The sequence below is a fragment of the Mus musculus genome, chromosome 8 (assembly GCF_000001635.26).
Source record: "Mus musculus strain C57BL/6J chromosome 8, GRCm38.p6 C57BL/6J".
NCBI lineage: Eukaryota > Metazoa > Chordata > Mammalia > Rodentia > Muridae > Mus > Mus musculus.
In genome coordinates, this window is record NC_000074.6 from 121,791,084 (window position 1) to 121,809,197 (window position 18,114).

General features: G+C 52.6%; 1 protein-coding gene across 8 annotated transcripts in view; it reads right to left on the reverse strand.

Moving 5' to 3' along the window:
* Window positions 1-5,224: 5,224 nt before the first annotated feature.
* Window positions 5,225-18,114, reverse strand: part of Klhdc4 (kelch domain containing 4) — a 33,276-nt gene continuing 20,386 nt past the window's right edge. For 5 of the 8 annotated variants that reach the window (XM_006530947.4, XM_006530948.4, XM_030243519.1 and 2 more), the window contains 7 exons: window positions 15,423-15,515; window positions 13,864-14,023; window positions 10,056-10,131; window positions 8,365-8,573; window positions 6,751-7,153; window positions 5,835-5,945; window positions 5,227-5,660 (listed from right to left, as the gene is read on the reverse strand). In XM_006530947.4, the coding sequence (XP_006531010.1) occupies window positions 5,464-5,660; window positions 5,835-5,945; window positions 6,751-7,153; window positions 8,365-8,573; window positions 10,056-10,131; window positions 13,864-14,023; window positions 15,423-15,515 (1,249 nt within the window). In that variant the 3' untranslated portion in view covers window positions 5,227-5,463. Of the gene's footprint in view, window positions 5,671-5,834; window positions 5,946-6,750; window positions 7,154-8,364; window positions 8,574-10,055; window positions 10,132-13,863; window positions 14,024-14,192; window positions 14,776-15,422; window positions 15,516-18,114 lie in introns of those variants that run through there. The other 3 variants (NM_145605.2, XM_011248370.3, XM_006530952.4) reach the window with 3 other exon arrangements.

Below are 18,114 nucleotides of genomic sequence, written 5' to 3' on the forward strand. Positions count from 1 at the left end.
ATACTGGGCTATGTGAATTGTATTTGTCTGCAGACGCGAGGGGCTCAGTGTGCATCCCAGAAGCTCCTTGCCCATCAGGGTACCTACTCACATCACCTGACACACTCACACAGCACAGCCCAAGTGTGCTTAAGGGGCATTGGCAGGGGACAGCGCCCACCCACTCACTTGCTATGAGTGATCTTACCATAGCCCAGAGTCTACAGCCTGGCATCCCGACCTGGCTGTAGTGTGCGGTAGAGTTGGTTCCAGGCAGGTGATGGAGACTAAGCACACTGGATCCTGAAGGATCCAACAGGCTGGCAGGCAGGGAAGGGGACACCTTGCTGCAGCCTGTGGCTACCGTTCTCCTGCCCCTGCAGAGCCTGCAGCATGCTGAGCAAGATGAGGATGGTAGCTGGCGGGGACAGGACAGTGTCACTCTGGCTCCTGGGCACACCACGTGTCATGAGTTTTAACTGAGATCCAGCCTAGCCTCAGAAGACACACTTTTTTCCAGGGTGAAGGGAAATCGTTCCTGACACCCAAGGCCCTTGGTGCCTGCAACATGGCTGTACAGCTGTTGAGCACTGAGTCCTGCACGTTGCAGACTCACTCTTGCACATATGGAGGGAGTCCCAAAGTCTCACACACACACACACACACACACACACACACACACCAGGCAGCAGCACAGAGCATCGGCTGACTGGTCATGATGGTGGTGGTGGTGGTCAGAAATTCCACAGCTACCACAACGCACGGGCCATGCACAGGATCTCAGGCAGCACGGACAGACTGTTTTCTATGACATCCTGACAGACACCTGAAAAAGGCTCCTCCACATCCACACTTATCCCAGGAACCACAGCCCATGGTCACTAGTGGCCAGGTTGGTACCCAGGGCAAGCAGAGGACAGCCACGTATCCCACTTCCAGAGTGTTCTTGCTCACTGGACAAACAGGTCCAGCTTAGACACCCTCAGGGAGACTGAAGACACTGCTGGGAGCCCAGAATGCTCAGATGCCCAGTGATGAACAGGAGACAAGAGATAGTTTGAGTTCGTGGTTACCCTCCAGAGATCTTCGAGGCAGTAACCCCTGCACAGACATCAGACACATCCTACCTTACATCTGTACAGCCCTGCTCCAAAGGCCGTGTGGCTGCTTATTCCATCCCCTCTGTGACGTTCTGTAAGAGAGGATGTGGGATGTTACATTCTCTTCCTGTTTAAGCTTAGCTTTACTGGCTCCTCCTGCTCGTGTCTTCCTCTAGAGAAGTCTCTGGCTGCGAAGCTGAGCACAAGTTCCTATTCCAGCATGTTTCCACATCGCGCAGTCAGCTGACAGCCACCCAGGCCACTTCCTGACACCCAACAGCCCTGTGCCACCACTTCACCACTACAGTGGGTGAGCATCCAGAAGGGGTTGTGAGCCCTTAGCTCTGCTGTCTCGCTAAGGTCCAGCTGCAGGCCAAACACACATCAGGACAACCAAGTGTCCCTGAATGCCAAGATTCATCTGTCCTATGCACCCTGCTGGCCTTGAAAGAAGAAAACATATAGCTGGCTTTGTTCAAACAGCTAAGCTGCATTCCAGTATGAATACTGGGAACATGGCCGCATGGCCCAAGCCTTCCCCTTCTGAGGAGCTAGACAAGGCCTGCCTGGCAGCATGTGTGTGAACAAGGGCGGCGGCAGAGTCCTCATGTGGAGGGCTGAGTGCTCTCCAGACTACAGTACATGCCACTCCCGGAGGCTGCTTTCTTATGCCTCCCCTAATATGGCCAGGGCCCAAGTGCATCCTGGGAGTCTGCTGTCTTAGCTCCTTCCCAAACCTCAGACTCACCATGACTACATAAGGGGGGAGGGGGTGCACTCCACAGAAGGTGGGCTGTGGGGGTGAGGACACAGGCCAAGTGTTTCCAAGGTTGCTAGAACAGGCAAGGCAGCCAGCCACCTCACAGCTACCTCACTTCTGGGATGGCCTTTTGCCTGTCTGCCCCAGACCACAGGTCAAGGTGCAAACACTTCCCACTCCATCACACAAACTCATCCTGGCCTTTGACCTTCCCCACCCAGCTGCACATAGGTCTCCGGTGGATGTTGGTCCCCCTCCTGTGTTGGCATGCCCGCTAGCATGCTTTCTGTCTGCCTTGAAGACCTTGTCTCAGTTCTGGTAAATGTCAGCCTACTGCCGGAGCTGTCTCTTCAAGGGTGATGTATGAGGCTGCTGAGGGTCCTGTGTCCTTAAGTCACAGCAGCGCCCCATCCCCCGACCCTCACTGCACTGTGCAGACGTGGAGATAAGTTTAAGTAAAGCCGTGGGGTACGGTTCAACCTTTCCCACCGAAGGGGTTCTACTCTCTCCCTCGGCCAACATCCACTCTATGTAGGGGTGTCCCCACCAACTTACCTCCAACAAAAGGCTCTTGCAGGCCATTCTGAGTCCATGAGGCAGATACTACCATACAGCGTGGGTAAGCAGTCACTGGATACAGGCTGAAGACTCAGGGCACAGCGGGTAGCATGACGTGGTGTACAGACAGCCCCATCACAAGGCCCAATGTCTGGCAAGTCCCTGTTGCTCGTTAAGACCCACAGCTTGCGCACTGCCCACTGGGAGCAGCCCTAGCTGCACGAGACCATGCAGCCATAGCCATCAGAACCTACAGCTGAGGATGGGAGCACAGATGACGCCCTCATCCTCAGGGGCTCTCTGGGCTGGAGTTCCTGGCTCTGCTGTTGCCTACAGGTTGGCCCTCTCTACCTCCCTCCCAGCAGGCCAATCCTGAATGTTCTAGATGGAGCCTGCTGCTTACACCATTCACTACCCCTGAAGGAAAGCCACCCAGATGACCCGAGGACTCCACTGCGCTTCCCGTGGCCAGGACACTGCTGTAGATGCCTTTGTGTAAACTGCATCAGCGGTCATCTGCTTTACCTTTCTCTCATCTTTTTCTTCTCTTGGTGCATGTAAACCACTCGTTAATGAGACTGACTGCTTTGCGGAAGAGGAGGGGCTGTCACCAGAGTTCCCTCCAGAGTGCTGGCTGCTCTTGCCTTGGGTCTCTTTAGTTGGAAACGGCTTGGTTCATCAAACACTGGCAACAAATCCTCTCTAATGAATGTAACTTTAAATCAGATTTCCCACCTGAAGCAAGGGAGACTTGGATTCCTCTGCTCCTTTACTTAATAAACGCATTTAAAACCTCAGGACGCCAGTCTCACTTCATTACCAACCACCTTCCTGAAGGCCCACCCCCCACTCCCTCCCAGGTGCAGGGTGGGTGGAGCCTCCATCCAGCCCCTCCCAGTCTGGAACACCCTGCCCCAATGTTGTCCTGTAATTAACGCCCTGTTCCAGCACTTTGTGGGAACAGAGAGCTTGTGGGCAGGACAGTCTAGGACAGGAAGGAGCCCTTATGAAGGCCTCCTTCCCATCAGAGAGGGTCACCCCACTTCCCTCATTTCCAGGACAAGCCCCAGGGCTTGAGTCCTGCCTCTGGGCACTGAGCCTGGGAAGCAAGGAGCTCAGAGCAGCCCAGCCATCTCCAGCCCCTGCACTGTGGCGGGCTGTGCTGACAGCTACCTGGGTCTCCACTGCACAGGCCTGTGCCAAGGACAGTGACTGAGACCCCGAGACAAGTCCCTTGGGGAAGCACTCTGCTCCTGCATGTTAGCCTACCCGTGACAGGCGCAGTACCTTGTTCACTTGGCACGAGGACCTGAGTGACCGGCAGCACTCAGCATGGACCTCACACACTAGGGCTGGAGCCTCACCATATCAAGACCAACTATTCCGTCTCCTCCCTACGACATACCAGGAAGGCGTGTGCCTATGCGGCTGTCATGATGTGTGTGCCAAGAGCAGGTGGGAAGCATGATGTTTCTCTGGTGGGAAGGCTGCTTTCTAGCCTGGGCACCTCTGTATTTCCACTTTGTCGTCTGGCCACTCACTTGCTCCCGACAGCAGTCCACTCAATAGTCACAATGAACACTACTGTCAAACCATTAAAAAAAAATTCATACTTATAATGATGTGTTTCCAGCCGGGCAGGATGGTTCGTGTTTTTACTGCTGCACTTGGGAGGCAGAGGCAGGTAATTCTCTGAGTGTAATTGAGTCCAGCCTGGTCTAAGTAATGAGTTCCAGAACACCCGGGAATACCCGATGAGACCCTGTCTTGAAACAAACTAAACCAAAGAACAATAAAGTGTTCCAGCCTGCTTGATGGTTCTGTTTTCATTCTACTCTGCCAACCCCAAAAGATCCAGGGCCTTTAAGCCTCCCCTCAGCCTCGGCTAATGGCATGAACTGGGTGGGCTAGCTCAGCTGCTCCTGGGGATACTTAACCCACTAAACCTATACCACTAGCCAGACTCTTTGTCAGAAGTAGGCAAAAGGACCAGGTGACAGTCCAGGTGGCCCTGCTCAGCATCCTGGGCCGCACAGGCCAGCCAGAGTGACACTGGACCGACAGATGAGGTGTGTGAGTGACTGTGGAGCCGTGTCTGGAGGCTGGTCGCTTAGACATGCCCTTCCTGCCTCACAGCTCCACGCCTGTCTTCTTCCACTCACTCCATGGGCTCACTGACCAGGACAAGCAGCAGGTACTGCCCAGGACGGAGCTGACTCCTTAGAGCTTCTCTCTCACACAGTGGAAACAGAGTCTCACTGTGTGGCTCAGCCTGGCCTGGTGCTCACTCTTAATGCAACGGAGCCCCTGCTCCAGGGCCAAGTGTCAAACGGCTGATATCATCAGGGGCTAGGTCCTTGTCCTCCAGCCTTTCACAGAAGACAGCCCTGTGCCCACAAAGGAAAAGGGAAGGGAGAGCGTCAGCGCCTCCTCCTCCTAAGACTGCAATGGAGGGGCTGGAGCAATGGCTCCGAGGTTAAGAGCACTGCTGCTTTTCTATAAGACCCAGGTTCAGTTCCCAGTGCCCATGTAAAACCAGCTCTTTTTCCCCCAATCCCCTCTTCTAGCCACTGTGAATACTGGCATGTACATTCATATAAATAAAGGTACAATACTTGTCTGAAAATGAGGGAGGAAAAGCCCCAAAAACATTGCAGTAGAGCCGATGGACATATCCATGAACCCAGAATATTCTGAGACCCACAGAACAAGGCCAGGTGGCAAAGGCCAGCTAGCACAGCAGATGTAAGCACTGCCCAGCAGCTTCAAATGACTGCTGGGTTGTTAGTGACCTGCAGTCTGATGACACATAGCACATTGTCATCTTGCTCTGTAGAAGAAAGAAAACCTTAGAGCACACAGCCCAGTTTTATTATGACAGAAGCACACAGCCTGTGGGCCTCAAATTCACATCCCACTCTAACCCTCGTTCCACGTGGACAGAAGCCACTGTGAAGTCAGGCTAGCCCCCGTCAGACTGTGGGCACCCAAGGCTCACAGAAGACCACTCTGCAGGGCCTCCTCACTCCTGGCTCGACACCAGTGATGGTGAAACCATTGCGCAGTCTAGTGTCTGGCCTGTGCAATGTCTTGAACTGCATCATCAAAGCATGATTTTGCCATGGCCTGGGCTACTTTCAACACTTTCTTCTCCTTTGCTTCAGGCCCCACATGGCTCCGGGCCAGCTTCAGCCAGTGCTGCTCAGTCCGGGACAGGTACTCTTCGAATTGCTCCCCACGGGCCACCTCTGGGTGCTGCGGATCTTCCCATCCCAAAAGGAAAAATGAGAACGAGGTTGCTCAGTCAGGCAGGTCAGAGGGGTCAGGGCGGGGGTACACTGAATGGCAACCTGCTTAGACCCACCCCAACACAAGCACTGTCAAGCAAGGCCCCTCAGCAGCAGCATGGCGCAGGTGCATCTGACTGTGGCTCTCACCTGCTCCCTCCTCAGCACTGTCCTCCTGGTCTTCATCCTCTCCATCTGCACTCTCTTCATCTGAGCTGCTGTCCTCTTCTGAGTCCGACTCCTCCAGCCACTCCTGGGATTCTGACAAAGCATAACCCACACGGGGTTCTGGGTGCAGTCTGGGGTCCAGGGGAGGCACCCAAGTTGGGAGCTGGCACCACCTCACAGAGCCTCTTCCTCCTTCCACTCAGGCATGGGATGGGAACCACCTTTCCTACCCTGAAGCCTCATGGCAACCTGGGCCTGAGACTCTGTGGTGGGCACTAACTCCAGCCATATTGCCATATGGGTAGCTGAACGGAGGCTGGCTCTTCCTGAACCCCTACAGCTCTGCATTATGGGCAGAGCCTTTCCCTAGACATGCAGGTTTAGTCTCGAGCCTCAAAGAGAGGATGATGGATCCAGGCATGGCAGGTCCCACCTTTAATCCCAGCACTCAGGAGGCAGAGGCAGGTGGATCTACTTCAGTTTGAGGCCAGCCTGGATTATATATCAAGTTCCAAGTCAGCCAGGGACACACAGACCATCACAGGACCAACAGCAGTATGGGATAAATGAGCAGGTCAGGGTTTCAGAGCAAAGATGGAGAGAGTTGCCACCCCAGTGCCCAGCACCAAGGGCAGAAAGTCCTGCCTGCTCTGCACTGTCCCCAGAGAAGGAAGGCAAGTGCAGGAGGCCTGACCCAGTACCAGTGACTTACGCTGCTCCTCACTTTGTCCCTGCTAGCACCCAGAACACCCAGAGCACTCAGGAGCACTCAGGAGTGTACCACATAAGGCTGCCCCATCCCCAGGCTCTTCCTGGGGAAATCTGCCCAGGGGTAAGAGCAGGGACCGCTTTGAAAAAGACTCTCGCTCCATAATGGGCCCCCGCCCACCCGGCTTACTCGGATCCATCTCCACCAAGGTTTTCCACTCTTCCATCTTGTGAAGGTCAAGGCAGTAGAGGTCACTAAGGGTCACCTGGCGGTCACCAGCTTCAAACATGCCGCCATAGACGTACAGCAGTCCATGCTTGACAGCCAGCATGGCGTTGGAACGAGGGCATGGCTCCTGTCCAGTGCTGCTGGCCTCTGAGGCACTGTCATCAGCCTTAGGTGAGGGCTGCACCCCCAACCCTGAGGGAGTGAGTACTTGCTTAATGGTGACCACTGTCCCGTCTTCAGACACCACCTCTTTTATCACCTCCAGTGGCTCTGGGGCACTGCTCCCCCCAGTCTCCTGTTCAGTGGTGCCTTCAGGATCCTCTGCCTTGCCCCGCCTCCGTTTCTTCTTCTCAGACTTGGGGCCCTGTTAACACAACGCAAGCTGTACCACAGGGCAGTGACAGCCCTAGCTCTAACATGACAATCATAGGCTTGTGCGAAGAGGAGTAGCCAGCCAGGAATGGAGTCCTAGCCATCACTGTAAGGAGGGACTGTCATGCCTGAGGCCCAACAGGGGAACAGGCCTGGCTAACATGCAGGCAGTATATCTCTGAGGCTTGTCTTGGGAAATCCGATCCATTCACAATTCTTATCTACAGGAGGGAGGGACACAGTCTCCACTCCTAGGCAACAGCAGGACTGGCTGACAAGAGGCCAGCACTCTACTCATCTTCAAGACCACATCCAGAATGAGGCCCCTCAGTTACCAGCACTTCATAGGTACCCTCCCCCCGGGTCCCCCGCAAGAGGACATGTACTTTGTCCCTCTGGCCACTCCGCAGAGTGCACCCGACTAACTCTGTAGTAGCCTCTGTCACTGGGCAAAACGCTGTGCTCACATGATGCCATTTGCTGAGCCATATTTAAATATTCCAGCTATGACCTCCAGCCAACCTGGGTCAGCTCCCTGTTCTAGACTCAAGACCCACTTCATCCTGAGGCCGAAGTGCGAGTCTCACACAGAACAGTCCCTGAAGAACATCATGGGGCCTGAGGGCCAAGTCATCTTTAAATAAGAGGCTAACCTACGAGGCGGGGCTCAGTGCTCTTGGCAATGTTGGGGACCCCGAGTGGCTGTGCCTAATGTATGTAGCTCCTCAGAGCAGGGGCCCACACGTCCAAGGCTGCTCTCTGTCTATCAGAGACCCTTTCATGCGGCTGAGCACACAGCAGGTACTCATTAGCTTCCTGCACACCAAGCCGTTTACTTGTAGAGATGTCAGGGCTGCCTGAGCTCCTTCATGAACCTGCTAATCTGTCTGTTCCGGGCAAGGCCTAGGCAGTAGCTGCAGTGACAGTGACAGTTGAAAGGGTGATTGGAAACCAGGGATGGGTTCAAGTGACAGACATTAACTGCCATAGAGAACATGACATGTCTTAGCACCTCACTGCCAGGGAGTGGTGGCTGACATCAAGAAGGAACGGGCTACAAAGCCAAAAGGGTCCCAAGCCTAGTCACCCACGACCTACACAGAAGAGTACATGTGCCTTCAAAAGGGAGGACCAGGCTTGAGAGCGGGCAGGAAACAGACAGGTAAGACAGGTAATGATGTAAGATCCAGGAGCCTAGGCTACCTTCAGCTGTGCTGCAAACCAGCGACTCTTGGCCGAATCATAGATATACAGGTCACTGAAGAAGGAGCCCTCCAGGCTCTCCTCCTCTTCCTCATCACACACGCCCCCGAAGACCAGTATCTGATGATTTGGAGCCACAGCCACAGAAAAGCCAGACCTTGCAGTAGGCTTGACCCCCGAAGGGTTAATCCTGGTCCAAGCCCATTTGCCTGTAAGGAAAGAACAGAGGAAGGGGTAAGGGGGCTCACTGAGAACCAGTGAGGACACAGAGAGAACCCAGGCACATGGCGGGAGCATAATTTCAAGCGTCTGAGACTGTTTAGGGAAGGAGCCTCATTTTGTTCCCTGTGAAGGAAGAGAGATGCCACTCAGCAACCCTCAAGGCCTGTCCTTCTCAAAGCTCAGCTGTGTGACACTGCCTTCTGAGGGACCCTGGCACCGACTACTGAGAGGCAGAAGAAACAGATGTGGAGGTGCCATCTTGCTAGAGGAGGTTCATGAGCTAAAGTGCGCCTCCCTAGGGTCCTAAGGCAGCGAATCCAGAATGTGACACCATCTCTCCTCTGCAGTCGGCTAGGCTGCTCTGTGCTTTCCCACAGATGCCACATTCATCTGACCGACAGTGCTGAGTATGACATAGAAAGGTCTAAGCACTACTACAGGAAGAAAAAGCTAGCCTGCCATTGAAAAGTGCTAGCGACCGTGCACTGGGTCGTGGTCACCAAGTCAGCTCATCGTCAGCCGTTGGCCTTGTGGGGACTGAAACACACCAGCACGCAGCCCGGAGTGAGGCCACCATCCTTCACTGTGAAGCTCAGCAGGGACCTGCTCCTGACACAGGACTCCCTCTTCACGGGGCTCAGGGCTCGGGGCTGGGTACACAGGTTAAGAGATTAGCCTCCAAGGTCAAGTTCCTCAGGTCCCCAAACCTAGCGGATAAATGATCTCCCCCTAGCACTACTGGCCACTGCAGCCACCCAGAAGCGCTCACGGGTGGGTCAGCTCAGAGACGTCACTGGAAGGCCGCTAGAGCAGAGGAGGAGGAGGACATCTGTGCACACTTTCCTGACCTCACAGCAGAGGCCCCCAGGGCCGCAAAGCACAGTCAGCTCTGCAGCAGGCCTGGCACCAGAACTCAGCCTCAGCCCCAAGCTGTGCACCCCAAAGCCCAGGCCACAGCCCCCAGTAAAACAGGAACCCAGACCCCACAGATTTCCACATTTTAGTAATGTTTCTGTGCTCGGAGTAAGAACAGAACCATCAAGAAGGACAGGAAAGCAGCAGCCCCTCCCCTCCTCTCTGAGCACGCTATCTGTCCACATGGCTTACACACGCTGGGGCCCTGAGAACACAAGCACAGGGCCCTTCCCTAAGTGCTTCCCCATCTACCTGTAAGCATGAAGGCTATACCTAAGAACTCAAATGTCACACTTGGCTTTGGAGGGGGACACAAGTGGCTGAGTGCCTTGGGCTCCTGCTAGGTTGCAAGGTACAGAAAAGGCACTCATGTCACACAGGCAGCTTGGCCCAGCCACTCCAGAGAAAGGCAGTCTGGCCCTTGGCTCCAGGCAACTCCATGCAGTTCCCACTTGATAAGAGGGAGGCACAGGCTTCGCTTGGCTTCTGCACCAGCGCTAACCGTAACCCACCCCAAGGACACAGCCAAGCCAAGTCTCAAGGCACAGCAGTACCTTCTCCCCCTTCCGCAGGCTTCAGCAGGAACATGTCTGAGTGCTGGGTGCCTTTGTCCACATCTTTCTTGACTCTCTGCAAAACAAAGGAGTCCTGAGAAGCAGCCCTGCTGTGCTGCAGGAGCACCCGAGAGGAGCTGCAGCTCCACGGAGGCCGGGCTCTGGCTGATTGATTTTAGAGCCACCGCCAATGGCCATCCACGCTGCGACACTGCGGGGTGCTCTGCACAGAACCCCTGTCCACCCACAGGTCTGCACAGTTCAGCTATACCCAACTGCAGCCCCTGTGTGTCACCAGCCGTCCACCATTCAGGTGACATGCTGACTCACTGTTTCCGGAAAGAAGCATGTGGCCACCATTTAGACCTCTGGGACCCTCAGGTCCCCAGGCCTAGCCTTGAGTGTCCAGCAGCGATGCTTGCTGGCTGTTGGCCCTGAGGGCAGGGCGCACACATCTACTCAGCACCCAGGGAGCACTGCTGCTTGCAACGATGCTTACCCTGGGGAAGACGCCAGTCCATTTAAGTGTCTTCTTTGTACGTCTGTGCTTCAATCCTCCTCCTTACTATACTTCATCTTACAGTCTACATTACAGAAAGGCTGAGCAGCACCCGGGCCCTGTCCTGCCAGCAGTGCTGCTGCTTATCCCACCCGGGGACATGCAGAAGCTATGCTGATCAGGGACCAACCGGTCCACACATCCCTCATCTTCCCTCCTGTTACCTCTCTACCAGGGCTCAGGTCGGCCTACAAGCCCTGCATGCTAACTGAGCTCGGGGCTGTCAGCCCTGATCCCCTTTCCATCTGTACTGTCCAGAGGCTATGGCAAGAATGGCAGCTGGGGGGGCTGGTGAGATGGCTCAGCGGGTAAGGGCACTGACTGCTCTTCCAAAGGTCCTGAGTTCAAATCCCAGCAACCATATGGTGGCTCACAACCACCCATAATGAGATCTGATGCCCTCTTCTGGGGTGTCTGAAGACAGTTACAGTGAATTTATGTATAATAATAAATAAATCTTAAAAAAAAAAAAAAGAATGGCAGCTGGGAGGTAAGTGGGCACAGGAGGTACTGTCCTTAGAGACCAATGCTGCTCTCAGGCTGGTTTTGTGGCTTTAAGATTTATTTTATGCATACCTTCAGACACACTGACACACCAGAATAGAGCATTTGATCCCATTACAGATGGTTGGGAGCCACCATGTGGTTGCTGGGAATTGAACTCAGGACCTCTGGAAGAGCAGCCAGTGCTCTTACCATTGAGCTGTCTCTCCAGACCCTCAGGTGTTTTTGCAAGTCAAGCTCTAAGGAAATAGCAAGTCTGACCTCAGACCTCAGACTCCCTGGGTGCTTCCTCTCACACATGATGCACCACTGTGACCCCATCTGCCATGAACCATCCATGTCCAACCCTCTCAGTTCACTTTATAGCAGAGTGTGCCTTCATAGTCTAGGAGGGCTGAAACAAACTATCTTTCCTTTATATGTCCCTAATCCGTAGTATCTTACTGCACTATCAGAGAACGGGCCCCCATGTGCACCGCAGCCCCACTGGGCCTCCTCATCTACACGAGCCTTATGCTCACCATGCTGAAAGCAAGCCATGCGGATGCCACCTACAGGCATGGGGACTGTGGAGGGTCAGCAACATGCCACTTGGAGCACTCAGAGCAGACCCAGGGAAGCCAGGGCTTGACTGGAGAAATGGGAGAACACTAGGGGTTAAAACCCTTGAGCATGCTGGGCGTGGTAGCACATGCCTTTAATCCCAGCACTCGGGAGGCAGAGGCAGGCAGATTTCTGAGTTTGAGCCCAGCCTGGTCTACAAAGTGAGTTCCAGGACAGCCAGGGCTATAAAGAGAAACCCTGTCTCGAAAAAACAAACAACAAAACAAAAACCAAAAACAAAAAAACAAAAACAAAAATGGGGGGAGGGGCTGGAGAGATGGCTCAGTGGTTAAGAGCACCGACTGCTCTTCCAAAGGTCCTGAGTTCAAATCCCAGCAACCACATGGTGGCTCAAACCATCTGTAATGAGATCTGATGCCCTCTTCTGGTGCATCTGAAGACAGCTACAATATACTTAGATATAATAATAAATAAATCTTAAAAACAAAAACAAAAACACTTGAGCATGGTGACAGGAGGAGCAGGGAGAGGAGGGGTGGGTGACTGTGGTTCACCCCAAAACTTAGGGTGCATGAAAACCCTCACAGAAACTCACTACTGCTTAACTGAATTAACTAACTCAATGAATTTAGATAGATAGAGACAGACAGACAGACAGACAGACAGACAGATGGAATTTGAACACGGGTGCCCTGCAAGTGTGGAGAGTGACTACCCCAGAAGACATGAATTTTTAACTGAAAATCTGAGCCAGGTGTAAGATAGCTTAATTTGAGATACTGGTCAAGGAGGCCCCAGAAACAGCTAACACAGCACAAGCTCTTGGTTACCCACCAAGATGGTAAGCCCTACTGTTGACTCTACTACACGCTTTGCTTGGAAGACAATCAGGGTAGAACTGACCTGCAAACCTCCTCGCTAGCTGGCTAGCCCTCATATTGCAGAAGGTACAATGTAGGTCCCTAGGGAAGAAAGCTCATCAACAGGGTTACAGAGGCGACGCCGAATGCTCTAACACCGACCATGCAGACACCATGTGTCCACTGACCGGTCTCAAAAAATAAAAAAATAATAATAATAAATAAATAAATAAATAAATAAAATAAAATAAAATAAAATAAAATAAAAAAGCAATAAGCTGAGGTTGTGGAGTACAAGAGCTAACAAGGCAGAAAGGACTGCATGGGGCCTAAAGGGAAGAAGAGTCACACTATGAGTGACACACTGGCTGCAGGTAAGCCATGACAGTCAACACTGACCTCTACCTGCCTCCCACACGAATGCACATGTAGACATACTCACTCACACATTCAGGGATAACCCTGCACATGTGTGAACACATGATCATACAACTAAGCTAAAACAGGAATGGCAGACTCTTTGGGACCTGCAGGCGTTCACTTAAAAATTCAGGTTAACTATGTATTCAAGAATTTTTGGGTCATAAAGGATTTTAAAGAAAAAAATAAGAAAATACTCTATCTCTGTTTCATGGCGATATCAGGACTTGTAACACACAGTGAGGAGCAGGGCAAGTGGGTAGCCACTGTCTGCAGACACAAACGCTCCCTAAGCCAGAGGGACTCCCAAGTCTGGGCATGGGAACACTGCTACAGTTGCCTGCAGATACCACGTTACAACGGCAACAGTATAAATACAGACTGTTCACAGCAGCGACCATGGGAGGCTGGCGAGTCATTCCCTACGCGTGCAAAGCCAGGCTTGGCAGGCCGTATCTGTGGCCCCAGTGCTGGGAGACGGCAGAGCCACAGCCACAGGCAAGCACGTGCCAGGAGGCCTGCTCAAAACAGTGTGGCAAAGAGCAACTAAGGAAGACGCCTGATGTTAATGCCCGACCTATACGCACACACGCACACAAGCCCATCTCTGGTCAGGCAGTAGTGGCACTTAACTTTAATCCCAGAACTCAGGAGGCAAAGGCTGATCTCTGATTTTGAGTCCAGCCTGGTCTGTAAAGTGAGTGTAGGACAGGCAGTGCTGCACAGAGAAACTCGGCCTCAAAAAACAAAACAAAACAAACCCTGTGTTTTAAAGAGGAGCAGAGCCATGTCAGCAAACTGCAGTGCACAGCTCAGAGAAAGCCGCTCACAGCTCACAGCAAGCCTCCGTGGACACACTGAGGAGCAGCAGGCGGAAGCTCCTTTCATTCCCAGCCCTTACCTGCTTTGAGTAACCTCCATAGATGGCTATGCTGCCCTGGGGAGTGACAGCCATCAGGCAGCCTGACCTGGGCGTGGGCCCGGGGCCTGATGGGGACAGCTTGCTCCACTGGAAGGTGTCCAGGCTGAAGGTGTACACATCACTGTAGTAGATGTAGTCCCTGGGAGGAGAAAAGGACCACAGATGGTAGGGAAAGCAGGAAGGCAAACTTGTATTTCAACCAGTTATGTGCTTCAAGAATCCCCATTCAAGGGCTTGTAAATCCTGCATTTACAAAAGGATAAAAAGCCACAGCAGCCAGACACAGGAGAGCTTACCGTGAAACTTACCCATTTCCTACCCAGTGACAACTACCATCTTAACAGGGACATGAAATTCAGCTACTCTGAGACCTTAAGACAGACAGTGAATCACATGGGCTGGAGACGAGTTTGGTAAGAATTGGGCAGGGCATCCCATACAGCCAAAGGACAGTAACAAAGCCTTCCTACCCCCACCCAAGCATGACAGGAAGTTTCCACCTAACACTAGCTCTGCTTGGAGCCAGAGATTCAGGTACCAAAGTACTCAGCACAGAGGCCGTGAGAGGAGGCTTGGTATTATGGTGTGACTGTCACAGAAGAGGCACTGCCCTGCAGCTATGAGGAGCTAACTGTCCACAGGGGAGCATGTGCAGGTCGGGACAACCATTGCTCCACACAGTGCATCTGAATAGTCCACGCTACGGGTCTGAAGGCCACTGTGAGCCCTGAAGGCTGCGGAGGGAGAGCTGATCATTGGCCTCTTCTGCCCTGGAGAAAGCCAGGAAATCCAGGGGACCTGACCGATGGCTGCCCCTCAAACCCACAAGTCGCTCAGCAAGCACACGGAGGATGGGCGCCTGCAGGCTCCTGAAGACTTCCTTCCTTCCAGTGTGCTCAGGCTTCAAACTGCAACTTTCAGCTCAAACTCTTTCTCGAGGAAAACGCCGAACGGTGGCATTTAAAAGTCAAGCTAATTTAATACAGATGGTGACTGCATTCAGTATGGGACTGTCATTTTGTCTGTCTGCTTCCCAAATGGGTTTATACTTTAAAAAGGCTTATTTGTGTGATAGGTTTGTGTGGGTGCACAGGACACGCTGTTTTGAGCTCTCAGACTCGGGTGCTGGAAGCTGAGCTCAGGTCCTCTGGGGAGCAGCAAGCGCTCTCCCCTAGTGAGCCAGCTCTCCGCCCCCTAAAATATCTTAAGTAAGTTTTGCAAAAGGTTCTAATTTTAAATGACTGCCACTCCCCAGCCCCCTGGAAAACCCCACCGTGAAATGGTGACCGGCAATCTGCAGGTCTGTAAGAGGGAAGGGCTGTGCTGGCTCCACCCGCAACCTTGTGCACAGTAGCTGATGACGTAATGTAAGGACAGACCCACGGTTTCCTCACTATTTCACGTGGCTGTTGGTCACTGCGGCTGCCACACCTAGGGAGCGAGCAACAGCGTCTCCACTCGTGATGAGACCGCTTGCTTGTGGGCCTCTACCCTCTGCTCCAGCTCCACAGGAGTATTAACAGATCTGCTGTACTAACCTTGCACTTTCATGGAAGCCACCAAAAAGAATTAGCTGTCGCTTCCAGGCCACCATCCGATGCCCGCTTCGACCTGAAGGACCCCCTGTTGATCTAAAATGAAGAGGAATAAAAAAACATTACATTAGGTATTTCTGTGTGTGTGTGTGTTTTAAGGTTTATCCATTGATTTTAAATCTTCATTTGTATGTATTTTATGTGTGTGGGGTCTAGCTCACACATGCTTGTGTGCCATGTGTCCCATGTGGGTGCCAGGTACACTTACAAGCCATCAGATCCCGGAACTGGAGTTACAACAGCTGTGAGCTGCCATGTGGGTGCTGGGAACTGAACCCTGTTCCTCTGGAAGCAGCCAGCACTATTGACCACTGAACCGTACCCTCAGCCCTTGATTTCCATTTTCAATGAACTTAGTAAGTTCCCTTCATTATCTCCTCAAATGACTGGAATCAGCCTGATGGTCCAGGCCAGTGCTATAGGACTTCAGGAGGGAGCAAGAGTGTCTCCCAAGCATGTATAAGACCCTGGGTTCAAGTCCCAAACAGAAAAAAAAGGCTTCCTGAATAGCAGAATCTGTGACTTGGAATAAATGTTTTTTAGGTAAAATACAAAAATTGGATTCTGTCAAACTTCAAATTATACTAATAAAATATATTCTAGGGCTGGACAGATGACTCAGCAGTTGAGAGCACGGACTGCTCTTCCAGAGGTCTGGAGTTCAATCCCCAGCAACCACATTGTGGCTCACAACCATCTGTAATGGATTCTGATGCCCTATTCTACTGTGTATGAAGACAGCGACAGTACACTCACATACAATAAATAAATAAATAAATAAATAAATCTTTAAAAAGTAAAAAAAAAAAAAAGCCCGGCTCAGATGGCAGTGTGCCCCTGGGCTTCCAATGCTGGGATGGAGATAGGCGGGTCCTGGGCTACCTGGTCAGGCACCTTGCCAACTGGTGAGTGCCAGGTTGACTGAGAGAGAGATTGTCTCAAGGCTATGATGGAGAGCATTAACGAAGACACAAAATACTGCAAATACTGACCTCTGGCCTCCACACACATATTACCCCCCCCCCCATATCTCCAATCTCTCTCTCTCTCTCTCTCTCTCACACACACACACACACACACACACACACACACACACACACGCAAGAACAAGAATATAAACTTCCCCAGCTACAGGCTTAAGTGGAAATTCTACTACATTCTAGCAGATAACATTGCTTAAAAAGAACCAGCCTAAGACTTCCTAAGCATGGAAGACAACGCAGGCTGTAAAGCTCTGAGCTGCACAGCGCCTTCTGCACTCCTCAAGCTTTCCCCAGTGGACAGAGAGGAGGGGGAAGGGAAGTGAGGGGAGGGGAGGGGAGGGGAGGGGAGGGGGGAGAGGGAGGAGCACTTGCCAAGGTGAAGAAGCGCTGGCTGCCAGAGGAAGGCCACAGTGTGGATAGCAGGTTCACAGTAGCCGCTCTTTAAGAGAGCCTCTCCTACTGGGGAATCAGTGCCCCAGCCCCACTGTGCAGTACTCTCTCCAGTTCCACCCGCTGCTCCTCAGGGGGATGTAAAAATTCTACAAACAGGGTTTTATGTAAAAATCCCCAAGGCTGCGGGCTGGAGATTGCCCAGAAGTTAAAAGCACTTGTTGCTCTCCTAGAAATTCCGGGGTCCGTTTGGAGCACACACTGGGTAGCTCACAGCCATGCATCCTGAGGATCTGACGCCCTCTTCTGGCTTCCACAGACACCGCATCCACAGTCTCTCGCCCCACACACAACAAATAAAATACAACTTACAAAGAAAAAAAAAAAAAAGGTCGGGTGAGGTAAGGGGGCACACGCCTTCAATCTCAGCACTCCGGAGGCAGCAGGGGTAGCAGTGAGTTCCCGGCCAGCCTGGCCTACAAAGCTAGTCCAGGATAGTCAGTGTTCTGCTACAGAGAGAAACTCTTGCCTCAAGGCTCTCACCAAACACACACACAGAGAATCTCAACACTGGAAGGCTCCTGCCCCGAAGCCACCATTCATGAGCGTTCAGATGCAGCATTCAAGGCACATCACAAGGGTGCTAGCTACCCTGGCTCAATCCAGAATGAGGACTTCTCAGTGCTCCACAAGGCCCTTCACATCACCAACCTCCCTGCTGCTGCTACTCAGGACGGCACTTGTCTACAGAAGGTCAGCCAGAGGCCATCAATACCTTCTCTAGACACACATCCTAGAGACTCAAGCTTCAGGCGCCTTTAGTGTAGTCTTGCCTTACGCCTTCCACTCTATCCGGACGGCAGCTTCAGTCAGGTCTCCTTCACCCTTACTTATAGCCCCCCACAGAAAATCTCACTAGGACGAGGATGTACAATCTGACAACCAATGTTTTGCCTTCTCCCAGCTTTCTATTCCTTCTAAGTTAGTAAGCACGTTCTAGCACCAGTATTCATGATTAAAACCAGCAGACACCAATTCCCAGGCTCAAAAGAGCCAGTCTAACGCAGAGCCTTGCACACACACAGGCTTCCTGGCTCATGCTGCAGAGTGGGCCTTGCCGTGCACATGGGCAAAGGCCTTCTTGGGAAGCAGGCCACATCCCAGGGTGAGGAGACAGCACAGCTGTGTTCTCACAGGCACAAGCTCAAGACAGAACTGAGTGCTGTTGGTCAGAGGCAAGCTCCCGTGGAGAGCTGCGGACA